At 37.0% G+C, this 27109-nt stretch overlaps 1 protein-coding gene across 2 annotated transcripts in view; it reads left to right on the top strand.

Annotated features, from left to right (window-relative positions):
- The window catches only part of FRY (FRY microtubule binding protein), a 174224-nt gene that overhangs the window by 88454 nt on the left and 58661 nt on the right, over positions 1 to 27109 (top strand). For both annotated transcript variants that reach the window (XM_074156759.1, XM_074156750.1), the window contains exons 20-36: positions 877 to 963; positions 2581 to 2840; positions 3150 to 3339; positions 4077 to 4201; positions 4381 to 4438; positions 7805 to 7896; positions 8106 to 8278; positions 10168 to 10328; positions 11169 to 11279; positions 13313 to 13467; positions 15512 to 15611; positions 15938 to 16109; positions 17927 to 18183; positions 20144 to 20290; positions 24213 to 24381; positions 25138 to 25228; positions 26690 to 26772. In XM_074156759.1, the coding sequence (XP_074012860.1) occupies positions 877 to 963; positions 2581 to 2840; positions 3150 to 3339; positions 4077 to 4201; positions 4381 to 4438; positions 7805 to 7896; positions 8106 to 8278; positions 10168 to 10328; positions 11169 to 11279; positions 13313 to 13467; positions 15512 to 15611; positions 15938 to 16109; positions 17927 to 18183; positions 20144 to 20290; positions 24213 to 24381; positions 25138 to 25228; positions 26690 to 26772 (2431 nt within the window). The remainder of the gene's footprint in view (positions 1 to 876; positions 964 to 2580; positions 2841 to 3149; positions 3340 to 4076; positions 4202 to 4380; positions 4439 to 7804; positions 7897 to 8105; positions 8279 to 10167; positions 10329 to 11168; positions 11280 to 13312; positions 13468 to 15511; positions 15612 to 15937; positions 16110 to 17926; positions 18184 to 20143; positions 20291 to 24212; positions 24382 to 25137; positions 25229 to 26689; positions 26773 to 27109) is intronic.

The raw sequence follows: 27109 nt of genomic DNA, 5'->3' as shown, positions 1-27109 counted from the left end.
TCCTTTTCTGGAACTTTGAATTCAAATTTTCCATAGATAAAGCTCAAAACTGCTATTACAGTTGCTTTTAGCATAATTGCTGCGTTGTAGCAGGTATGCACTCAGTTTATAAAGAAAGCATCTGGTTTGAGCTTACCTTTTCAGTTTACCTTTACACTGCAAACCTTTCTGTGTACTCAGCAATGTAACGTTAATAACATGTACCCTGTACAAGAATTTGAAGGGAAACATGTACAGCAACTTTATGTTTTCTCTTGGCATGATGTGAATGTTAAAGACTGTGAAACCTTTTTTTACTGCATGGATCATTTTTGTATTGTCACAATTATAAGTTTGTATTGGAATTGAAACTCATTCCTGTAGCATACCATTTTGTAAAAAGACACAGCATAAGACACATTTAAGATTATTCACATACATTTTCCTTGTATAGTAAAGACCTCTAAGTCTATTTTATGGATATAGAAATATGGAGAGTCATGTTGTGTGTTGGCGGTCACAGCTCAGTGAGCCATCTAAATGCCTAAGAACACAAATATGTGTGTTCATGGCAAAGGAATGCTTTAATAAACAGTAAGCTAATTTTTCAGTCTTCTGATACCAGCTATCCAAAGTCATTTGGGATTTTCTGATATGTGCTTTTGTTCAGTGAGCAGTGAGCTATAGCCACAAATTAACTTCATTTCAAACCACAGCCTGGACTTGGTTCTGACATTGATATGAAAAAGACAAAATGCACCCACCGTTACCAATGATTTTTTAACTAATTTACATTCATGTAATATTTTTAGATGTTTCTATTTCATGTACCAGAAAAATAAGAAGGAAAATAATTTGCTCAGGGAGCAGTTAACTTGTGTTCTCTGTGTTATACAGGATGATGACAGGCCTATGATTGATGTCATGGATCAATTGAGTTCTTCTATTCTTGAAAGTTTTATTCATGTGGCTGTTTCAGATTCAGTAAGTACTACTTTACTGTTACTGCTAGTATTTACATAGTGTGTGGACCTAACAAATATCAAACATGAAATATAAAGCAGCTGAAAATAGCTGAAAATAAAGCAGCTAGAAATCAAAGCAAGCATACAGCTTTAAGGCTGCAGCTAACTACCCAAGAACTCCAAGGATCCACAATGTCCCAGACAATCTGTTCCATGAAAATAATCATACTATGGATATAAAAAATACTTCATATAGAATAATAAAAAAAAACCTATAACAAAATTTATAATCAAAACTGCCTAGATTCAGGACCTGTGACCTGCATCCAAAAGAACCATTGAGCACCACCTATTTCTAGCACCACCTAATGCTTGGGGCACTTGGAAGCCACTCACTGCTATCATCTCTTCCAGAAGGGAATAAGTTTTAGCTCCCTTGTGTGCCCAGAAGTGGCTCTGCCTGAAAACCCAACCCTAAGCTCTAGAGTCATTCACAGCTGGGGTGAATCCCTGCTTTCGCTCTCTCATGGGCCTGGTGTGTCTGACGTGCCACCAGAGGAAGCAGAGATGCAGTAAGCATTTTGAATGAAAACATATCAGCAGAAGAAGTGATACATAGGGCAGGAAAGTTGAGGGGTCAAAAACTGAGCAAGCAAGAGACATTCTGACTGTAACCCAGGAATCAGGAAATTCAGCTGAAATACCAGCGTCTGAGTTTGGATGTTGCAGTTCCTACAGGCAAAGGTTTGGATTTTGTGCTTTAATTCTATGTATTAATAATATAGCAAATTAAATCTGTTGCCTGTGTACCTGGTTTCTGACAAGTACAGCAGAGAGTGATAATTTAGTGATTAGGTTTGTAACAGTGGATGCAGGATGCAGGCAACTGTTACATCCTATTCGAGGTCTGATAAGTGAATAATAAGGATTCCAGAATACATGTGTTTTAAGTTTTCATTCCACAAAGTTGTTTTCTTAAAACAAAATTTAAATTAGAGCAGAGAGATGGTTTGTTGATACGAGAACCCTACTCGCCACTGAAGATAGCAGGATTTAAAGTGGATTAAAACTGCTTGAGTGCCTGCTTCAGCCTTTTAATTCCCTACATGCATATTCAAATGCCCTGATGAATTCTGAAGAATCTTTATTAATAGCATTGGTATTTATCATATTGTCATAGCATGTAGGAGTCTTAATCATGGGCTAAGGCTCTGTCGGGCTGTTCAGACAATGAACATAAGGACAGTCTATTGCTATTACAGATTGCAGTCTCATACAAGAGACAGGGGATGGGTGCAGGGAGCAAAGAGAATAGAAAGTAACAATGAGATTATATTGATCAGCATAATCAGTAGTTATTGTAGGGTTTAAGGGCAAGTTATTGTGCCTATTGCAGAAAATAGGAGCTTTAAGGAAGAACCAGAGGGGAAATAATGAGCTCTTATCAACATTGTAAAAAGCTCCTCCTGAGTGAAAGTGCAATGTGATAGGAAGCAAATAAGCGGTGGTCTGAAAAATCCAACAGAAGGTAGCCATGGAGCTTGAAAATAAAGACAAGTACTGAGGGGGAACATGGCAGGGAATACATGGAAATAAATGACTGTCACTGTGATTTTTTTATCTTTTATCTCCATAGACAACAATCCCATTAACACACAGCGTGGATTTGCAGTGGCTGGTGGAGTGGAACGCTGTCCTAGTAAATAGCCATTATGATGTGAAAAGTCCTTCCCATGTCTGGATATTTGCACAGTCTGTTAAAGACCCATGGGTTCTCTGTCTCTTCAGTTTTCTTAGACAGGAGAATTTACCAAAACATTGTCCTACAGCTCTCAGCTATGCTTGGCCATACGCTTTCACGAGGCTACAGCTGATAATGCCTCTTGTGGATCCAAAGTAAGTGGAAATCAGCATTTAACTTTAATTTTTATGGCTTGTGTGATTTTAAAACAAGATTGTTTTAGTCTTATGTTTCAGTATCAGTCTGCAAGTCCTGCAAGGTGCTACCCAAACATTCAGTTTTGAGTTTCATAATTGCAACTTCTGAGGTGGAAAAATCCAATTTTCTACCTTCATTGCTTTTTCCTACATGTTGGATAGTGGCTGGTGGCCACATAGCGTGTTTTATTCCTTTTTAAAATATTTTAAGATACTGTGTAATTAAGACTGGAAATTTATTTTAATAATTTTATTTTTATATTCTAGTATCCCTGTTAATGCAAAGAAAACAAGTACAGCAAGCAGTGGAGACAACTATGTTACTTTGTGGAGAAACTATCTTATTCTCTGTTTTGGAGTAGCAAAGCCCAGTATTATGAGCCCAGGACACTTGCGTGCTTCAACACCAGAGATCATGGCTACCACTCCTGATGGAACAGTGAACTATGATAATAAGGTGATGCATCCTATTTCAAACAAATTATTCATTTAGGAAAGTTTCAAACTGCATCTGCATTCAAAATAATATCCTGATGAAATTATTTCAATTTGGGGAATATTGTGATATACAGAAACTGCTCAGGGCATATAATTAACAATTAAAACTTCTGTATAATCTGTACTGACACGATGTGTCAATAGCAAAAGCTATGCCATATTAAAATTATTACTTTTTTTTCACATTCTGGGTGATGCGTATTCAAAATATAGAAGTTCTGGACTTATGTGTTGAAGTTGTATTAGTTTGTCATCCTTTTTCTTTCCTTGTAGAGCACTCCAATTCATAAATTTATAACATTATTAAGCAATAAGGCAGATTTCTGAATAAACATTGTATACCTATCAAAGGAAGAAATATTATACGAAATACAGTTTCAAGTAGTAGCAACCTGAGAGGAGCAGGAGCTCCACAAATGCAATTACCAGAATATTTTAATGAAACAGAAAATTACAATAATCTGAATGAAAGTAAAGATATTTCCCAGATGTATTTATTTGCTTTATTGAGATGATTGTGATGTAGCTAGCATCCAGTTAAGCTAGTGTATTAATATCCATAATAGTAGAATCATTTCAGCATGTTTTTTAAGTACATATGGATTCATGGACAGTGGTTTTTTGTAAAAAAAATGTATTTGTTTAATATTGATAATCCTGAAAATTAAATGTCAATGATTTCTTCATATATTTTAGGCTATTGGAACTCCATCTGTTGGAGTCTTACTAAAGCAGCTAGTGCCTTTGATGAGGCTTGAAAGCATAGAAATAACAGAATCACTTGTATTAGGATTTGGAAGAACAAATTCCCTTGTTTTCAGGTACTTCCCCACTTATCATATTCTCAATTATTTTCCTCTAATTCAAATGCATTACTTTTGTTGTAATTTAAATATACTCATATTTTTATTTGTACTTTAGACATCACTGTTTATGTATTAATTAAAATATTGATGCTTTTCAGAGATGATTGCTTTTACAATTTTTGTTTTAAATTTAGGGAACTAGTAGAAGAACTTCACCCACTAATGAAAGAAGCCCTAGAAAGAAGACCAGAGGTTAGTTGAGGAAATTAAATGTTCTCGTTTGTTTAAACTGGAAAATTAATTTAAAAGTAGTAACTTTGTCTCCTTGAAAAATAAGATCTTTTGTACTAAGTAACAATTCAAGCTCTGTGTGCAACAAGAATTTTATTAATTGTGTATAAGAACATAACTTAAAATAATTCCATTAAAACTTAGTTTAATTTAAATTCTATCAGTGATACAAAATGTGCAATATAGAAATCTATTCTGAGGAAAAAATTCTGGTCACATGTGGAACCTCCTCATAGAGAACTCAAATATATCAGAACTAACTACTTTCAGTATCTGGAAAAAACACCTTGTAACACAGCTGGGCTACAAGCATGTTTCATGGCTTTATAACATTATTAAACAATAAGGCAGATTTCTTAATAAACATTGTATGCATGTCAAAGGAAGGAATATTATATGAAATACAGTTTCAGGTAGTAGCTTTTTATTTGCAGGGTAGGCAGGGTCATCTATTTCAATTTCAGTGTACTCTATTTGTTTATTCTAAATACAGCAGGTTAACTGGCAAATTCATCATTGTTTTCACTGTCATTATAGTGCTGTCCTTTGTTATAATAGAAAGTAGTGCTAGAAGAGATCCCGACAGATCATCTGATCTGTCCAAGGGAAGATGGACTAGTCCTGCATCATCCAGGACAGATGTTCTCTAAACTGTTCTTAAAAACCCCTGCAGCCTGACTAAGCAGTTTAGTCACAAGATGTGTCTGTGCAGCGAAACGGGAGAGCCACAGGGAGAGCTGGAGTACTGGACCTGAGTTCCCGTTCTGCTCAAATTTCCTTTCTTGGCTCTGTTTTGGATCATTCTAGCTGGCCCCAACACAGAAATCTGAGATGACTCTGGAGCTAGTTCACACCTAGGAAAAACCCCAGAAGCCACCAAACTTGTCCTCCACCAAAGTACCCCAGCTGCTTTTCTTCTGCTATCCCTCCCCTCATCCCCTACATCCTGGTGTGCAGCAGCCTGAGGGCAAGGGTACCAAACCACTGCCGTGGCTGCAAAACACCCCTCAGGTTAGAGCAGGCAGTTGGTGATAAGAAAATACTTGGTGATGATGCCATGGGCCAGAGAAGCATTGCACAAGTCGTGCTAGGCAACGTGGACATAGCCAGCCTTCTTGGGCTCTTCTGAAACAGTGTAAATAGGAGGCAGCCTGTGCCACTTGATTTTGGGGCCACAAACAGTCCCCATCTCTCTTTACCAGTGTAGACACACCCCTTGTGTCCATGCAGCTCTGCTGAGAAGTTCGCACAGCTACGTACAGAAAGCAATATTGCTGCATTAATGCTGTCCTCTGCCCAGGCTCATTTACCTGGTTCTCAAACAATTTCAGACTGTGTGTTCACTGCTCTGTCCTCCACAGCAGTTTCAGTAAGGTGTCCTCATGGTGACCTGGTGTGCTGTCCCCGTCTGCCAAGTCATAGTCTTTCGTGAAGAAGCCACACAGAGAATGGTGGTCAGGAAGAAGTTAGTAGCTGGAGAGAGACTCTCAGCTATGCCCAATATGGAAATAAACAAATTAATTCACTCGGCAGGCACTTCCTTCTTGTTAAGTGTTATATGGACAATTCTTAATAATTCTGTGTCTGGCAAATGTCCACTACCATTTCCACTCTGTGTTGCTTCACACCTCAATTCACTCGTGTGCCTTACATCCCTATGAAGTCTTTGATTTGAAGGTCACTTGTTTTCATACTGGGCAGAAGCGTATTAATACAAGTTAGTGCAGCCACTTGCGTCTGCATTTCTGTCTGTGCACCACTGAAGAGAACATAGACTTGAAAGGCCTTTTCGGAAGACACACATATCCATTCTACCCTCAGGAAAGGAATTGTGAGAATGCAGAGGTTTACAGTGTGCTGTAAGAGCAAATTTAGCACATGGAGATTTCAGAACAGGAACACGAGAACAAGAGACTGCAATGTCGATCCCTGTATTGCTCCTGATGTGAAGGACTGGGCCACCTTTCTGAAGGCAGCACCACCAGTAAACCCAGGAGGGACTGTACAGGTCATGTAGCTGTAGAGAACATGGCAGGCCTCCCTGTCAGCAGGCAGGTATCCAACACATCAGAAATAACTTCCTTGAACTGACATATGCTACGACTAGAAAGAGCACAGCCAAGAACTGCAGGGGTGAACCAAAAGGGACATTACACAAGATCCACCATGTGGGCTCTGGCACAGGGCTTGCCAGATGGCCTGGACACCATTGCAGGAGGCAGCAGAGCCTGTTAAATACTTTGTTACAATAAAACTGCTTTATTCTCTACATATGCTTCCTGGACCCTTTAAGGTGTAAAAAAACAGGGCTCTAAATAGGACAAATGAAATGGTATAATGATTTGAATAAAGCCTTTGACTAGGATGCTGCAGCCTGCAGCTCCTGGGTCAGAATACCAGGGGAAGTATCACTTCTTCCCAAGTTTCTGCTGCGGGCCGTGGGCAGAGCCAGAGTACTAGGTGAGATAAGCCTTTGATCTGACCCAGTATTGCCATTCGTACATTCTGAAGCGGAGAATTTGAGCTTTCTCTGAGCTTTTCTTGTTCTGGCAGCAAATTTCTTTGAGTGCAATAGCAGCTTTTTGACTTCCTCACATTTTTTGTTTAGTGGAGATGTGGGATACAAAGAAACAAGTCAATTTAGCCCGTCAGCAAAGAACAGGCCTTGTTGCGTTCACATCTTTCAAGGCAAGATAGAAGGCAGAAAGGACAGCTTTCTAGAAGACAATGAGATAAAATGAACCAGTTAACAACACTGTAGCCCTGTTCTATGGGAGGAGTATGTTAACTGTGTGTACAACCACTGCAGTCAACACATCCATGAATGTCCTAGAGTGGTGCGAACTTGAATGTGGGCGATCACGTAGCTCCAGTATTACCAAGTTCAGGAATGGAAAATCACCAAAATATTTTCCTGGGGTCTAGATATCAGTTCTGCACTTCACAATGCTTCCAGCACCCGAAATAGATGGTGTTAAGCTAACATGAGTACCCCTCCTAACTGAAGATAGCATGTTTTTTGGCACAGGAACCTTGAATATTAATTAATTTTTATCCAGTGTGTCATTATTTCATTTCCACATTTTCAATGCTGTTAATAGTTTGTTCAAGAATAGTTAGAGACAAAAATTTGATCATGTGTAGTTCTGCGTTGATGTATAAGCACACTGTTATGATGAAATATCCAAAAGCAGTCAAGTTCCTTCATGAAGAAAATGCTTGAACTGGAATTCTTAAATCTTACTACTCTGCTGACATTTCTGAAGTTACTAGTTTTTAATGTATGTACTTATGCATCTAAAAATTGTTGTTTTTTTAAATTTCAAGAACAAGAAACGTCGAGAACGCCGAGATCTGCTAAGACTGCAGTTACTGCGAATTTTTGAACTACTTGCTGATGCTGGTGTTATAAGTGACAGGTAGGAGTATCACTTACCATAAACCTTTAAGTGAAATAATATTTAACTGAAATAATTTTCAGTGTTTACAACACTGAGCTTATGTCAGTATGTTCTTTGAAGAATTGTGAATTCTATCAGATACTGAGAGATTTTATGCATTTCTTCAGAAAGCTGTAGTATAACTACACTGTTTATCTATATTAATGTACAACTTTCCTTTATGCTAGTACAAATGGAGCCTTAGAAAGAGATACATTAGCCCTTGGAGCCTTGTTCTTAGAGTATGTTGATCTGACTCGCATGCTTCTGGAGGCTGAAAATGATAAAGAAGTCGAAATCCTTAAGGATATGAGAGCACATTTCAGTGCAATGATTGCCAACTTGATTCAGTGTGTTCCAGGTATGGTGCTAAATTATCTCAACATACTATGAAATTGCATTTTGTATATGGATTGGAGAAGTAATTTTTTTTTCTTTATTTCTGTGGCTTTTTCACTGCTTGTGAATTGTCATGTAACGAATGTAAAGGGGAATGTGGACAAAAAGCTTGTTGAAGCTTGTAATATTCATATATATAAGAATCATCTCTTTAAAAGCCCAGCAAAGAAATTGTCTGTGACTTCTAGGGGCTCCAGATTTCTTTGACATAAGGCTTTATTTGCTTCCCTTTCACTTTATTGCCAGACTCTTCATAAACTCAGACAGGCCTTGAAAATATAGATAGGTGCAGAAAATGTACAATATTGAATGTAGTGAAAAACTTGCCTGGGGTGTTGAGACTGCATCCTATGTTACCTGACTCCTGTTGTACAGCAAAGATTTCTCCAGTTGATTTCATGCTTCTTGTATATTGCAAGATCACTTCAGAAATGTAACGTAATTGAAATAGCAAAAAACCCCCAAACAACAGTGTGCTGTAAAGTCCATGTAATTACTGGAAGATAAAGTCTGGAGATTAATCAGTCTATGTAAATCTGCTATCTCCAAATCATTTATGACAGAACATAAAAGCATTGGTAGCAACAAATAAGGAATTCAGAAGAGTACAGTAAGAGAATAAATAATGAACACGTTTTTATGTAAGTTCCTAGTGTGCAAATTTTGTCAGTCGTATGGTTGCTTTCGGCTGTGAGATACATAAAAAGTACGTAATAGTTGAACAAGACAAGTGAAAAAATGGCATCCCTGCTATTCTCATTTAAAACAGTAAAAAAATACCCTTTGAACTGAAGTTCTTAGCTGCTCTTAACAAACAAAAGGAATTTCTTTCCTTTATTCCTTTTTTGAGTGATGCTCATTAACAATACAGAATTTCTTTTGCCAGGAGTATTTACAAAGGCCTTCCTTTTGCATTCATTCTCACATTCTACAAGGCACATGACCAGTGACTGCATGTTATATGAATTTTCCACAATGAAACAGTCATGTCATATATTTTGAGAGAATACAATAATAACTGATGCATTTCAATAATTCAGAGATGTATTTTCTGCTAACAAGACAGCTTTAAAATATATCACTAGCTAACAAAGCCGTAACATTTAACTCCTTGCAAACAAACGTTTATTGTGTCAAAATCTATCATCTTTAGCCACTGTTCGTATTGATTTGCATTATTATTGTCTAGTTAGACTTTGCTGGCTTCCAGCACAGTTTCTAGAGGAAAATAATTGGCCAGTAGCAGTCTGCCAGTCTCTTTAATAAACGCAGTACCGCCTCTGCCATCATGTTTTGCTTAGGGGAATAAAAACTACTGTTTAAAGTATCTCTTTTTTTCTCCACATGGTTGAGAATTCAGATATTTTTCATTTGCTGAGGTAATTTAGCTGTTGGAAATATACCACAACTTTGTCATAAAGAAACGGGCACCAAGTTTCTCTTATTTCTTGTCCTTAGCTATTACTGTATTAGAATAAGACATATGTATTGTTTGGGCTTGGATTTAAAGGGTTGGAAAATACAAGTAAATATTTTCCACTAAAGGAATGCAAGAGGCAGTGAAAAGCCTGATTCTATAATCAGTTTATTGCACGTTGTTTCTAAAGTCAGATGTACGTGCTTGTATAACTACACATTAATTCAGAACTGCAGGTTGTTAGAAGAAAGCTACATATTATTCTACTACATTTTTTTTTTAAAGGAGCTTAGATACTTTGGAGTAAGTGTATATTGAGCATTTAAGAAAAACTCCCTTTTTGTAGAAATTCGAAATTCATGTCATCAGTTTTGCCGCATGAATGTGTATTTAACATTAACAAATCACAACAATTTCTATTTCTGTTCCCTTAGTTCACCACAGGAGATTTCTCTTCCCTCAGCAGAGCTTGAGGCATCACCTGTTCATCTTATTCAGCCAGTGGGCAGGACCTTTCAGTATTATGTTCACACCGCTGGACCGGTACAGTGATAGAAATCATCAGATTACAAGATACCAGTATTGTGCATTAAAGGTATTAAAGTTTCACTGCCAAAATCAGTAATAGCAGTTTTCCAGTCAAAATACAAGTAATTGTGGGATTTATTTTCTTTTATTTCACAGAAATTTGAATTGACATACTTGATGCAAACTTGTATACTCACACGTATGTGTACAGTGGTATCATAGAATATAGCAGCATGAGCCAGTCAAGTTATGCATTTTTTTCTTTGTAGACTCTTTTAAAGGCTAATTATTTTCAAAACCAGAATGCATTATAAAATTTTACTTAGCTGTTCATTACCAGGTTATCAGAGTCAGTGAGAGGATATTAGGCTCTGAAATTAAATGTAGTACCAATTCATTATCACATGCACATCTCAGGACTGTCTCCCACGCTTGCCTGGACACATGCTCAATAATAATAAAACACTTTTGTGGCAAACCCAGTTGCAACTCACCCACAAAAGTGAGCTGGGAAAATAGTAGCTTATTTACTTATATAAGCTGCATCACATACAACAATTTTAATTTCTGAAGAAAAATACTGTTACAAAATCTGTGTATCTTAATTATCTTTGTAGCTGGATTTGTAAAGACTGGATAAAACGACAACATGTATTCTGAAGAATGGGAAAACTGGGCTGTAATATTCCTGCCAAAATGCTTAAACTCAGCATTATCTTGAAATACAGTAACATCTATGGCAAAATAATTATTGAATTCTAGGAATTCAGTGGTTACCATTTTCACCATAGTTCCCTCAAAAATAAAAACAAGAGGCAGTCCTGTTAACCTGGACCTGGGCTCAAATAATTCTGAAAGGTTCATTCTTGTTACTTTTTTGTGTAACTAAAGTTCCTTGTCTTTTTAGGCCATGTCAGCTGTGCTCTGCTGTGGACCCGTATTTGATAATGTTGGTCTTTCCCCTGACGGATATCTTTACAAATGGCTTGATAACATTCTGGCTTGTCAAGATTTACGTGTAAGTACTCACCAAAATGCAATGCTGATGAAGAATTTTAATGTCTGTACTGGGTGAGTAAAGAGTTTGTGGCTGTAAGAACTAAGAATGTATACATTCACTTTTGAGCAGGAAACAATAGCTTTATGCAAGGTTCTAATACAAAAATGTAATTAATTTAAAAGCATTTAAATAGCAAAAGAATTATTATTCATGAAAATGTAATATAGGCAAATAATAAGCCCCCAAAAATTTCCTTATGGCTCAGTGTTGCTTGCAACAGAAATTTAGGCTTCTCATCTGCTGATAAAGAAAGTTTAAAAATGGCATGGCTTAAAATATTTGTATTTTTATTTGGAATACTTCCACCCACCTGCTTCAAGTTTCTGTGGAATAAGAATGTAAAATCCCTTCCTGCTTGGTAACATAGATGCTGATGAAAAAAACCTGAGTGAAAGTGAGTTGGTGGATCTTCCAAAGAAGTCAGGAGGATAATGATTCAGGAAAGGAAAGACAGATTTTTTTTTTTTTCTTTTTAAAAACATGTAATAGAATATGCTTGCAATTTTCTCTTCCATTTCTGTGAAGATGGGTTTTGACTTTGTAACTACCCAGTCATATTTCTGTATTTGCAGCTGATTGGACTACCTCTTTGATTAAGGAGTAGTAGATTGGTGATTTATATCAAGTGGAGAGAGAGAATGATGATCTTTCCCTTTATGGTATCTTGCACTTTGACCTGCTGTTCTCCCTAAAAGTCTCATACCAGCACAGGTGACTGGCTGCTAAAAATGCAGAGAGCAAAGCCTTAAAGGCTTGTCGAGCAGCTAGAGGATACATGCTGTAGAAATGGTAATTGATTAGGAAAAAAATTTTGGATAAATTAGAAGAAAAGATAGCTACAGAGAAGATCTTTGGGAAATGAGATAAGATTTTGGAGTGTAGGTAGGGATGGAGCTATGAAGATATGTGTAAGTGATATAATTGAAATTCTTATGGATGTGGGAAGGAAACACACAGAACAAGAGAAAGAAAAAGATACACTTTTCCTCTTGACATGCTTTCATTATCAACAAATATTATATCACCATGTCTAATTAATCTAATTAATCATTAGTATATTCCACTCATAAAGTAACTGGGGACAAAAATTACCATTTTTTAACTTTTCCCCTTGAAATGCAAAATTTGGGTATGATAGGTGAAATTTGTTTCCCCTAAGCTAATCACTATAATTCATGATTAACCATTGTAATGAAGGACTGTAACTAAACTGCATTGCCTATACAACTAGTTCAGATTTAGAGAAGGATCCTACCCCGTCCATTAACATTAAATATCATTTGCAGTCTTTAGTAGTTAAGTAGTTACCTACACTTGGTAACAGAGTATTTTAGTATTTGTATTTAGAGTCATTAATGTCTGGTATTCTGGTACTATCCTCTACTGAAGGATCACAGTCCAAGCCTTAGTTGTGATGTGTGTGTAGCAGTGATGGTACCAGGGTTAAGTGATACAAGGTCTGTAGGGAGAGTTATTAGGTTGCTTGATGTAGTTGGATTAAACATACAAGTTTTCATAGCCCCAGGCTTGCAAAAGGTATTTTTCTTTGTCTGCCTTGTCTCTGTTTCAGTCAAAAGAAGGATAAACATGAAAGTGTATCACTTTATGAAACTCAAATGGAGTAGGAAATAAACATTTAACGAATCATTTAACCAATGCAAATCGTAGTTGCCCTAGAACACCTACAAAGTGTCTTAGATTTTCCAAAGATTCTGCTTTTTTCTGTGCTTAATTTTGGAAACCTCCTTTGAACATTTATTTCATTTATGTAGTCTTCATACAAACAATTTTCTTTCAAGTGAGGAGTATTGAAACCCAAGTCACATTTCTACTGTGCTACCCCTGAAATAAATTTATGATAAATTTTCTGATTTTACTTAGTTTGAATACTCCATTTCCCCCTTGTTTTGCCTGTGTCACTCTTAAGAATTGTAGAGAATGAACATATCTGATCTCACAAATCATGTTTTGACGTGTATTTATACGCTCAGGTTCATCAGCTTGGCTGTGAAGTTGTAGTCCTGTTGCTAGAACTGAATCCTGATCAAATCAATCTCTTCAACTGGGCTATAGATCGATGTTACACTGGATCATACCAGCTTGCCTCTGGATGTTTCAAAGCCATTGCAACAGTGTGTGGGAGCAGGTATTTATTAGTCTGTTAATCTACACTTTCAAATGTAAAGAAAACTGTAGGTTCAGCTTGTGTTGTAAAGAATTGTTGGTCACACTCTCACATTATATCCTCTCAGACAACTCTTGGGGACTATATCACTTTATTTCCATGATTCTAAAAACAAAGTGGTGTGCTTGGTAAAGATGCTCTTCCCATGCATATATTTGAAATCTGTGGCATTTTAATGCTATTTGGCTCAGGAAGAGACCAAATAACCTCAACACTTTGAATGTATGTCATAAATCTGGTTTCAAAAGATTTAGCATGGTTTTTTACTTACTTTATAAAAGGAAAAATACTTTAAATGTTACTAGCTTGAAAGTAATTATTTTGTGCTTTTTCTAACTGGCTTTCCTTTGATTTGGTTACCTGTTCCTTTTCTGTAGACTGGTATCATCATTACTGCTAATGCTAAGCAAGCGCGAGCTACATGAAGACACAAATACAAATACTGCTTTTGTGTCAGACCATCATAAAAATTTATCTCTTTTTACTGGTATTTTTTCAAGACAAAATTTATAGAGAAATTCAATGATAGTCTAAGAAAAAGAAGATAATTTGCATCTAATTAAAATAAATCTGAACATTTTACTCTTGACAAAAAATAATTTGGCAAGATGTCTGATCAGCATAGTTCAATAGAGAAATACTTGGGATATAGCAAATCAAAACAAGTCAAGTATTTTAGAATTTATCTGTAAAAATATTTTGTTCTTACAGGAACAACTAGACTGTAGACTGCATTATACTGAGATTTTAGAAGTACGAATGGAATTTTGTACTTGCAAATTCAGTTATTTTAAGAGGTTTTTTGGTTTAATGAACACATAAACATATCAGGTTTGCAGCCAGTCTTTTTTCCTCAGATTGTGTCACTTATGCCACTGTGCCCTAAAAATTAATCTTTCCCGTACCTACAGTAAAAAATAAGAGTATGATCTGCATGATTTACTTTAGAGGGAAAGTCTGATTTTTATCAAGTTGGGGATTTTTATTCATATTGGAAAGCAGTTAACCATTTTTCCTCTATTGTCTATCAACATGTATAGAGAGGCCACTGCTTAAACTACTTGTAAAATGAGCAGTAATGTATCTCATTGCTAATGTCTGTCTTTCTACAAAGAAGCTGCTTCCCTTAACTTCTTTTTTATTATTATTTTTTAAACTTAGTGGAGGGACAAAGAGACAGGTGTAGAGGATGGAGTGCAGCTAGTATTTGGAATTACCAAGAATGTCCCATGCCACACATGTATTTGCCATATTTTTAAACACTAAAATGTCCAAATACGCATCCTGCAGCCATCCAGGAGCACAGTAGCTCACATCCAGAATGAGAAATTGGTGGTTCACAATTAAATCACATGCTTCATGAGAAAGCAGAAACTTATTTAGTGAAAATCCAAATATTGTGACTTGAGAATTGCTTTTTCTGGCAATATTCTCATTAAGTTAACACTTTAATATGTTTACCCTTACAATTAACATTGGCTTTATAGATAGTGGACTTTTTGAAGCAGTTCTTCATGTTTACTCTTTGAAAACAGTTTTCGTAGAACTGTCTAACATGTGGGAATGTGCATGTCAGAGATAGTGTCTTTTCTCCAAAGGGACTCCTTTAATTGCAGCTTGGCTTAAGAAGTACTTTATCCCTGGAAATTTTTGTGCTACCCATCTTCTCTCATGGGTGTTGGACTGTTCAGTAAATAGTTTATGTTATAAATTAAAATGAATTAACAGTTACAGACACAGGTATTGCATTTCTCAGTGTGGGTAACTCAGTGCGTTCCTAAGCATTAGTCTAAGGTAATTATAAATAAGCTCTTCTTTCTTCCTATTCACCAGATGGCCCTTTGATCAGGCAGCGTGTATTCATAAGAGCTCCCTTTCCCATGTTCTGGTGGTAGAACAAATAAAAGATGACATTCTCTTTAGACCATATTACAGAGTAAATCAGAGTGAATATAATCTGCATTCCTCAACAACATTCACAAAAATATACTGTTTATTCTTCCAGGAACTATCCTTTTGATATAGTGACGCTTTTGAACTTGGTACTGTTCAAGGCATCTGACACCAACAGAGAGATTTATGAAATTTCCATGCAACTTATGCAGGCATGTATCAGCTACTTTTTTTTTACAATCAAATGCATGTGTCCTCCTATCTTTGGGGTTTTTTGTGAACTTCTTATAAAGGACTGTTTATTTGCTTTTTAGTTTTGTTTTGAAAATAAACAGTTAGTTTTGTCTTGGCTGTAAATACTTATGGGAATATTTATATAAAAAATAATGGAAAAATATTATTTATGATGTCTTTCAAATTTGGAGAGTATACTCCAAAGCACATAGATCATTCTCTGATATGTAAACTTGAAATGCTGACATTTCCTGAACTAATGAATTTTTATTGTCTCATTTTATTATTTTTTTCTCTTTTCTAGATCCTTGAATCAAAGCTTTTTGTTTATTCAAAAAAGGTAGCTGAACAAAGACCAGGCAGTATCTTGTATGGTACACATGGTCCATTGCCACCTCTTTACAGTGTCTCACTTGCCCTTCTTTCATATGAACTAGCAAGGATGTATCCTGAACTTACCCTTCCACTTTTTTCAGGTACCTATATCTATTTGACATATTATCTACTTTACATTTTTGTACAAATAGTAGAGTGCTAAGACATTTCCACCTGTGAACAGCAATTATGTTCATAAATTTAGCTTGACCTGGTTTTATTCTGGTTCAGGTCGAATCAGATTTAGGCATGTAAAGTATATTTCCTAGAGGTACTTATACAAAGTACAGAACAGCTATTTAAAAACCTTGGTTGGGGATTCTATGTCACTTGTGCCATCTTAGGGTAACTTTGAAATTACAAGGGCCCTGGATGAGTTAAAGAGACATTGGCATGCTCTACTATAATGGGTTCTTGTGTTAAGCATAGTGATTCTTCTTATACGTACATTTATATGGATGATACTTTTGAGGATAGAATTCTTCATTTTATATAAACATGACTTTAACTTTGGGAATATTGATTGCACATGTCCAGTTTTGCCAATGATGCAAGTCACTCTGAATGACTGATCTCTACCTTCTGTTATTTGCCATATCTGCAAGTCATTAGTATAATTTTAATTTTGTCAGAAATACATTTTGTCAGGGTTACTGAGAAAGATTGTTAAAGAATCGGACCTGCAGGAACACCATTCAGAATATGGCCACTCTGAGACCGTTCCCGGGAGCAGTCATTTTGGACCTGAACGGTCATTTGGTTCCTGGGAATTACATTTTGAGACCTGTGCCTGTTGTAATCCATCTATCTCATGTGTTGCTCTAGTTTTTAAATAACAGAATGCAATGTCTGTGGGAATTCTTACTGGCTATTAAAAACCCTTTCTGTTGTTTTTAATCAGTCTGTAGGGGCTGGAGGAAGGGTAAAGAAACAATACTTTATCCATTTCTTAGTGCCCAAGATACCGTGAGTTATTTATAACTGGTGTAGGGAAATTCTGATGGCTCATTTATCTTAAAAAAAGCAAATATTTTTTATTATTACTGTTACCATCTATTCATGTTGCTGTAGTGGCTAAGTTGTTTAAAAGAACTCAGATACACAGTCCAAATCAGAGCCCCTTTCTATGCATCTAGAATCATAAGGAGAGAGAACAGTGTATGTCTTGAAGATTTTTAAAAACCAGGCAGTGAGGAAAGAAAGGAAATGTTAACTGTAGTGATTTTACAGAATTCTGGTAAAGAGAGCTAATGTGGTTTACCTTGGCAGGAAGCCTGTCACTTTATTTCTTATGCCAGATTTTCCAATTCCCTTTCCGTTACAGTGCCAGTTCTTTTTTTATAAACTATATAAAGTGCTGTGTACAGCAGTCCTGGACTGGCAGCCAACTACAAATTTTATAGGCCTCCCCACAGGAAGTAAGACTCCTAATTTATGCAAAGTGTTTTTGTAAACTCAGTATAATAAGTGCCTTAAGATTTAAAATATAGCTTAGAACCGTGGAGGCTGATGGGGCACTTCTAGTTCAGCAGAACATTTTTGTATGTTTATTGTAATTTTCCAAAAGCTCTTGAAATTCTAGAATAACAGCCTGTAACTAAATTATCCTTTTTCCCCTTTATTGACATCCATTTCACTTAATACATAATATGGCACAGTAACAACGGGTGACTTTCTGTTTCTAAGCCCAGACTATGTTAGTTATTTTAGACAGAAGACCTGACCAATTGCTTGCTACTATTGACTGTTAAATTAACGTTTCTCTTCGGGAAGCTCAAGCACATGCTTTTGTATGCTTGTGGTTTGCAAGGTAAAAACCATCAAGTGACATAACACATCAGATAACTGATTTAAACGGTGTATTTAAGGTTTCCTTCATAAACTAACATGTTGTCCTTTTCAACTTTTACTATTTTAGAGGTAAGCCAGCGATTTCCAACAACACATCCAAATGGAAGACAGATCATGCTTACCTATCTGCTACCATGGCTTCATAATATTGAACTTGTAGACAACAGACTGCTCCTCCCTGGTTCAAGCCCTACCACTCCAGAAGATGAACTGAAGGATAAGGATGGGGAAATAGCAGTCACAACTGGACTAAAAGGCAATGGCTGGGGCTCTCCTGAGGCCACCTCACTGGTTCTTAATAATCTCATGTATATGACAGCCAAGGTAAAAAAACAAAACAAACAAAAAACACAACCTGTAAAACAGTTTCTGAAAATTTCAAACTTATGTTTCTCAAGCATAAGGTACTTAGGTTTCTTCCCTTTGATACCAGAAGTTTTGCACTGGAACAGTCTGTACTAATCAAACACAACCTTCTTTTTGAAGAAGTTCCTTACTTTTAAGGACAATACCAAAACTGTTCTCTTTCAAAACATGAACAAAGAAAAGTGTTTTACCTTTTTTTAAAAAAAAAAAAAAACCTTAATAGTGAGAGCATTAAGGATTAGTTACAGAGGGATTAAGCTCAGTTCCCTGCTGTATAACCTCCCGGATTAATGCCTAAGGCAGCAGATTAAAGTTTATTTGGGGGTGAGAATGAGCACTTGGAATTTGTCCTACTGAAGCTCTTGTACTTTCTAGGAAACGCTTAAATATTCTTTAAGAGAGAGAAAAGGAAAAAATTCATATAAATTTCTAAGGTGCCAGTTAAAGCATTCTTTTGTAAAAGGAAAGATATTTTACACCTCGGGTCCTGATAAAGGACCAGGGATTCCTTTTTTTCAATTACTTTTTAATGTAAAATGCCTAAGCGGCTGGTGAAGAAGGTACTGGGAATCCATCTTTTCCTTCTCTTTGCTCAGTTGCAGGCTGCTGTACTGGTGTGCCGTGCCTGCTGTGGCACTGCTTTTACCAGATGCAGTACATATATCTAAACTGCTAAATACATAAACTCCAGGAAGTAATTCCTGGTACCTATGTCACAGGGGACAGAGTAGTTCACATTTCCTATCCTGCTTAGGGTTAATCCTCTCTTGAGCAGAATGTCTGTACCTGTGCTACATAGCAGCTGATTCTGGGTCTTGCCTCATATTGAGGCCTTGTAACTTAAATATAATTATTATTTTGTGTGCATTTTGTCTGAAGTAAAGTGGGTGTTCTGCTTTAGTCCACCAGAGTGTTTTTTGATACTTGTTGCATATCCAGGGCATGATACTGCCTCATGATTCACCTGATGGTACGAAGTCTCTAGGATACTATTAGGGGAATTTTGTGGATTGAAAACACATGTGGTGCAGTCTCACCTTCACTGCTGACCAGCAGCACTCCTCACAGCAAATTGCTTTCAAAACCACACAAAGTCTTTTCTTCTAGAGTGAGCAAGTCTGCTTTCTTCAAACTATATTGACTTGACCTAGTTTTGAGGCTCTATATGTGATAAAGGAACTGACCCCTGGAAGTGCCAGTGTAGATGACAGTAGATGTAGGTGCCAGTGACAGTGCAGATGTAGCAGATGTATTAAAATCATTTTCAGTAGAATAGCATGACCTGGAGGTTGCCACTCCTCTCCTAGCAGAATGTCAGTCTGTGCAGTGGTTAAAACAGTCTTCTCAAAGTGGGAGCCAAAGATTTTACATAGGAAACAGAACAGCTTCAATTCTAGACTGGTGCATCCTGGATGCATGCGCTAACCATTTAAATGACAAAAGGGAGTCACTCCTATGCAGGAGTCTTGCAGAAGAGAGAAAAAGCTGCTGGTTTCCAATGTGGAAACAAAGGGCTGTCTAATGATTCATTCTGCCAGGATTTACTCAGGAGAGAGTTGCTGAATTGCTCAATACTGTGAAGGCTGAAGCACTTAGGTAAAGACATGCAGAAACAGAACTTCATTTGCTTGAACAACTGTAAAGAGAAAACCCAATAAACTGCTTGATTTTAGGATCACCATTTGAATTTACGTTCCTGAAAGACTGTTTTTATGATTTAAGTTCTTCTGTAGATCTCGGCCTAAATACTTTTAAATTGACTTTATGCTCTGAAGTCTGTCAGGTAGCTTTGAAAATACTGTTTTGTCACGGGTTACAGCATTTTGCGTGGTTTGGCATGAGAAAATGCTCTAAAAGAACGTGCCTTACTTTCGAAGTCGGCGTATTTCAAGAAATGTGTGTCTATGATCCTTTGCAGTATGGAGATGAAATTCCCGGACCAGAGATGGAAAATGTCTGGAATGCCTTGGCCAACAATGAAAAATGGAGTAACAACCTTAGGATAACACTGCAGTTTCTCATTAGTTTGTGTGGTGTTAGCAGTGATACCATCCTTTTACCTTACGTAAGTGTTTGCACTTTATTTTATTTACTATTGGTTGTGCAGGTTTTAATGAAGAAAACAGCTATCACCTGTAGAAAATTAATTTCTGTTTCAAAAATAAGAAGTACCAATATATTCCCTAGCATGCTGTGCAAAATTAAATCGAAGGAATAAATGAGCCAAGAAACTGAAAGTCAATAAAGGAATTGACTCAGTCTCCACCAGTGGACACACCTCATTTCAAGCAAGAAGTGGGCTCCTTTCAAGCAAAAAGCAACTTTGCATGTCTGTGTAAAGGGCCAGTAACAGGGACTGGCCATAAGTTACCAGAATGAATGAGAAAAAATATTAGAAACATTTTGTCATGTCAGAATTGCTCAAAAAATACGTGATTTTATATATATATTTAAAATTTTATTAAAAAGACAAAACGAATGTTCAGAGGTTAAATAACTTGCATGAAAAATGAAGAGAAGTAAAAATACTAAATGCTTATAATTTTTCTCAGTTATCAATTTGTTTACAAAGCTATTAGTTAAATTTTGAAAGCCTTAAAACAATGGATGTTATATCATGAATGGGACATAACACTCTATGATCTTATTAGTTTGTTTGTTGTAAAACTTCAGATGTTCCTTCAGAAAAGCGTGTAGTTTTGAGAAAGTACTGCATTCTGTGCTCCTTTAGCAGACTAAGGCTTTCTGTGGGACATCTCAAGTGACACAGGATTGCTAACCTTTACAGGCTCTCTAACATATCAGCTTTTGCCTTTGCCTGGCTGTCATGAATTATGTAACTGCTCCCGCAATGTGCAAGTCAAACTGTGCAGGATATTATTATTATTCAAGTTTAAATTAAATCAGGGCTGTCTGAGAAAAGCAGGATAGTCTCATTCCCATGTTCCTTATTGCTCAGTTGCTGGGCGAAACAGAATCTAAATTTAGTACATTTTCCAACACAATTACAATATGCTGTTTTATTAGTTAGTCTCTTTTTATTGATTTCAGTGAAACAAATTTGATAATAATGTTAATGTGATAAGACTTACCTAAAAAGCCTCACAAACATACTTCATTTACAGTTGCTGAAATATTACTTTTCTTAAAGTGTTTGTGATGACTGCTAAGCATAATAGAACAAAAGAAATGTAGAAGACCATAAAAATTTTCAAGATGTTGCTATTGTACCATAGACATCCTGTTGGTTTACTGTTGTATATTATCAAATCAGTGCATGTATATGCCAGGTCAGTGTTGCCTAGCTAATCAAAAGAGGAAAGATTTGAACATGGAGTTGCTATAAGAACAAGCTCAAAGTTTATATGAGAAGATGACAAAGGGGTTGGTCCCAAATATCTTGAGGATAATGAAGACCTTTCCAACAATTGCGACAGAGGCTCTACATCCTGTGTAGACTCTGCTTTGAGCAGGAAGTTGGATGAGAGACCTCCCAGGTTCTTTCCAACTTGACTGGTTCTACAGTCTGTGACAGACTTGGGATCAGGCCCAAAGGTGGCCTCTATCAGGAGGAACTATGTTGGTAGAGAACAAGTGGAAATCAGTGTGATAAGAGACAAAATGAGGGCTGTTGTATTTCTGACTGCTTAGAAAAGGAATAGGGACAGTTTCGTAAAAGGAAGGAGGAGTCCTGTGCTGAGTATATTTTCTCACCCCTAAATCTGTTGGAAATGCCTAATAACCCTGTCAGCTCTTGCCCAGGAGCCCCTCACATACCTTACCCTTCCCCATCCAGATACTTGCCAACCCAGAGTTTTCAACACATCGTTTTTCCAAAACCGTTGCCACCCCACAGCTCTGAACAGCCTACCTCAAATCCCCTTACTGCCCATAGCACTTTTTATTTCTTCCAGTTCTTTCCAAACCTCCTTGCCTAGAAACATTGGCTCTCACAGTCCTGTGCTCCTCTAGGACAATACAGTCCTCTTACTCCACAAAGAGAGCAGTCTGTTTTGGCACCTCCAGCTTCATCTGCTCAACATCCCCTGTTTTGCCTGTGGGACTTCTCTACTCTCCTTCCCAGGCTTCCCGTGGCTGTTAACAAGGCAATCAGGTCTTCATTGGTGGTGGCAGCTGACAACATTCCTATGTTTTCTGCCACTATTGTTAGTCTGTGTTTTATAATGTTGAATTAAAAGTGTGATTCTCGGATTTTGCAAAATTTGAAAAAGTTTTCAACTTCTGTAGGAAGCCTGACTGTGCTTATGAGTCACCCCTTAATTGGTAGCTTTGTCTGGAGTAGGAAAACACACCGTGCTTATCACACACATCTGCTCAGTGTTTTGATAATGCCCTGGAGCTTACAGATAAGAAAACATACCTAACTCTGCTTACACAAGACTGCTGATACCATAAACATGTATCTTCCATTATCATGTAGATAACACATGCACATTAGCAAATAAAGATAATTTGAACAGTTTATCAGCCTGTTCCAGCTCACCTGGGCTCAGAAGACCATGCGGTTGCAAGATTGTCAGTTTACCCATGGTTTTTTGTAGCCCTCTGTGCCCCAAGGCAGTCACCAGCTGCTTCGTGCCTTCAGCCATCTGTTCTGCCTGTGTGGGTCCAAGCCAAAAGCATGCCTCACTTACATTTTTTAAATATTTTTTTTCAATCAGCTAAATTCATTGCTTTGTCTCTTATACTCATGTTTCCTTTAAGCATTTTTAACCAGTTTGCCAGTGCAAATTGCTGAGCTGTCCTTTCTTTCACGTATGTACTGAAAGGTTTCTTAGAATTTCTGTTTACAGTTCAGAAACCTCTTCAGCAAAGATTTAGTGTGGGGAGCGTGACCCTTTCTGGGGTGAAAGAAGCTGGAAGTGGCACTGTGAGCCCAACTAGAAATGAGCCTCAGAGAAGAGGTGGATTTGTATCTGGAAAGCCCCTGAGAAATTTTTAGCACAGTGGAGTAAAAGAGACTTTGAATATGTGAATTTTCTCAACTTCAAGTAAAAGGAAATGAGAGAAAAAAAAAAAGAGAGAAAGAGAAGCAGCCAGAAAGTTATTTTAATGGAAGCATATAAGAATATAAGAACAGCAATACTTGGTGAAGCCAACAGGCAGTTCAGTCCAGTGTACTAGCTCCGCTATAAGCACCTGTTTAGGGACAACTTTAAAAACAAGAAGGCAAGCACAGAGAGAGTCTCTGCTTTTAATAGGCATCAGGGTTTTTTTCCTCAAGAATTCAGTTCTAATTTGATCTCAGTATCTCAACAGTCCTCATTGCTGCAGTGCATATAATAAGGTTTGAGATCTTGTTAAAAGTTTTATAGAAATTCCCAGAATTTCTGTAAATGGTACTCTCAGATTTTTCAAAGCAGGATGCATGTATACATGATTTCTCTGCCTTTCTTCTGTGTGCTATTACTTTGATGACAGATAGAAGTGGCTACTCAGAGCCTGACTTATTCTTTGTGGCTACAGGTCTCTCTTTCACATCAACTGTATGTGGAAATACAGGCATGAAGTTTTGGGTGGATCTAGCTTTCTATATGAGGTTTACTCCATTCAGGAGAGTAAGACTCATCTTCAATGAAAATCTCAAACTATAAATGCCTGTGTGATTCAGAGTTAATGCTGATATCCTTAAATGATAGGCACAAAATTAGGTGGGTTTTGTAAATGTTTATGTTATATATTTGTGTGTTGTATAGTTTTATACATAAGCAGCTCATTTGTGGATGGTAAGCAAAAACTTTGGGGTAAGTAGATCACAGAGTCACTCTGCTGGGGAAATGATCTTGATATCAAAGTGAGCAGTTTTATTTTTCTGTGAACAAGATTAATACTGTTGTATGCTTGTGGTGTCTGTCCAGGACTAACATTTGCATTCTGGATCTTTTCAATACTGCAGTGTAACATGTATTAATTTCTCTGAAAATTCACTTTGGACAGAGTTTAGTAACTGTCATTTTCTTCTCTAGATCAAAAAGGTTGCAATATATCTATGTCGCAACAACACTATTCAGACAATGGAGGAGCTTCTTTTTGAGCTGCAGCAAACGGATCCAGTGAACCCAATAGTCCAGCATTGTGATAATCCTCCATTTTACCGCTTTGCTGCCAGTAACAAAGCCTCAGCTGCAGCTTCTGGTATGACCTAAATACGCTTTTCAGTTATGCTCTCCTGCTCTTTTGAATCTTCATCTCTTTGAAAAAGCAGTCTCTTACTTTTGCACTCATTCAGATCTGTGTATATATATAAAGTGCAAGTTTTGAGGCCTTGTTGCACATCTAAATTACAGTTCTTTTTGATTCCTAATGTTGTGTGTGCTTTGTAAACATATGCTTACTTCTCTCAACTATTTTATTAGGATATTACTAATGTTTGGTGCTGTTCAGAACTCGTATGAGGTTGTTCTTCTACCACTAGTTTCTCAGAACAAGAAGTCACCATCAATCACAGCATATACATTAAAGCAGTAGAGTTTTCTGAAAGCTCAGAGCCTCAACTGTGTGGCAATTCTGCTTTCAAAGGCCTAATGCTATTTCCAAGCTGCAGTACTCAAAGATACTTAATAGACACCAACCCCAAATTTGACCTTGTCAATGTTTTACCAAATTCTTGAAAAACAATAGGTTATGTCACCTGAGAATGAGTTTAGTTCAAGGAGTAGAAGAGCATCATTATGTTAGTCTACCCCTCAAAGCTTGTAAACTTTACACCATTCAGCCATGCAAGCAGGTCCTGGTTTGTAGAGGTAAAAGTGTTCATTCATATGTGCTAATATTTGCAGGATGATCACGTTGACCATGGCTGCTAAAAAAATTTAAGCTATGGGCTTTTACTGCTTTGCAAATACTGTCTGCTGCATGTAACAAACGTTCTTACTGACATCTCTTACACAGGAACAACCTCTAGCAGTAACACTGTTGTAGCCGGCCAAGATAGTTTTCCTGATGTAGAGGAGAACAGAGTGGTAAAAGAGACTGATGAAAGGTTTGTGGTTTGGTGTTTTTTTCTCCAAAATGTATGTATTTTCTAGGCTATGGGAGAGATGTTGGGCCAAATTCTGCATTGTTTTGTAAGGAACTCTGATGCTCAGACTGATCCTTGGTGGCGTTATCCCAGTAAGACCATTTTAAAATGAGCATATGTAAAAGTTTATTAAAAAAGCTATTCACATGATTATAGTTCCTGACTGTTGTTTAATAATACATTGCAGAGGAACATCTGTTAAGCCTACATTGAATGAATTGTGCTAAGTAGACTGTGGGTTTGTAGGAGTTATCAGCAAAGGAGAAAGAAAATCAAGAGTGTGTACCAAATAGTGCCTACTAAAATCTTTATGAAAAATCAGGTTTGATCACACCGTTAGTAAAATTTAGTATGCAGATTTGTATCCATGATTGCAAGAACACCTCTTCTGTCTGGATAAAATGTCTTACAGAGGAAAGCTATATAATATATTTTGCTTAGAAATCATATATTCAATTTAGTCTTTTGCTACTTATGGTACATACTGACAAATGATGAATGAATAAATGCAAAGTTTAAGGACCATCAGATCCTCAAGCACAGACAGATATATATTTCTTCTCTCACTGAAACCCTCCTCTTTTTCTAAGAGAACTTTGAATGAATTCTAGTATTATTGATTAGTAAGTGTGTTAGTATTACATTAGTCTGTTGTTCCTGATAGTCGCTAGTATCACTTAGGTAGTTCCACGCACCTTCCATAGGTTCAGGGTTTAAAGTTATGGAGACAATTATGTGGGCAAACTTTTCTGTATGTCAGAACCTTTTGAGACTGACAATACAAGGAGGTGCAGGAAGCCAAAGGAGATCACCAGTAAAAGTTAGCTTATCGTGGATCTGGGGCAGATTTGAGGACAGCTCTGTTCTGGCTCTCATATCCCTTACTGAGAGCCTTATGAGAGGGATATGAGAGCCTTAACTCTGGCTTTCATATCCCTAGAACTGCTAGATCTGCTCTGGCAGTTGCTGGATTTTCCTATTGAAGGGGGATCTGTTGCAGCTTCTGCTGCTTGATACACGGGCGGGCTTGACTTTGGACTATTCAGTCAGTTACTGCTTTATCAGGTTGCCAGAATTTTAGCCATGAACATGGGCTGTGACAAAATACTAGCTGTGAACAATTTATATCTCAGTTCAGCCTTAGCACAGTTTCTTGCTTTAAGAAAATCACACGTTTGCAGCATGATAATTTTCCCTCTGCTAAATTTTAGAATCTTGTGACACAGGAGCACACTGTTAGAACTTCTCAGAAACAGGCTGCAAAAATCTTTTGTGGAAAGAAATATCATTACATTCACATCGCTGTCTATTCCCATCTAAAAGTGTATGCTTAAGGAAATGCTTTTTTTGTAGAGTAAGCATATAGTCCAGATGTTTAATGTCAGTTGGTGTTTTTAATGAAGATTTTTCTTGTATCTGAAGGTTCAGTAATGTAATCAGAGCACATACACGATTAGAATCAAGGTACAGTAACAGCTCCGGAGGATCTTATGATGATGACAAAAGTAAGTTCTATTATTTAATTTGATGAAATTTGTGATGTTTTGGTGGGAGAGGAAAACATTCTTATGACTGGTGGAGGCCCTTTCTTTAAGTTCTGTATAAACAGTAATGTAGTATCACCACATGGGGAGTTTCCTTCTTTTACCTTCATACCTCATTTAGTTAATTTCCTTTGTTTAACCTGGGCTCGGTCAAACGTATTTAAAGGTCGGAGAAGTTCACAGAAGGCGGCAGCAGAGAATCCTCCAGACAGTAACACCTGGAACCTTTCATACATGGCATGGTGAAAGACTTCCAAGAGCATTACAGCAAGTACTTTGAATTGTGCCCTTCACCAGT

The sequence above is a fragment of the Numenius arquata genome, chromosome 1, assembly GCF_964106895.1.
Source record: "Numenius arquata chromosome 1, bNumArq3.hap1.1, whole genome shotgun sequence".
NCBI lineage: Eukaryota > Metazoa > Chordata > Aves > Charadriiformes > Scolopacidae > Numenius > Numenius arquata.
The sequence above is the reverse complement of the archived record's forward strand: the minus strand, read 5'-3'. Positions and strand labels throughout refer to the sequence as shown.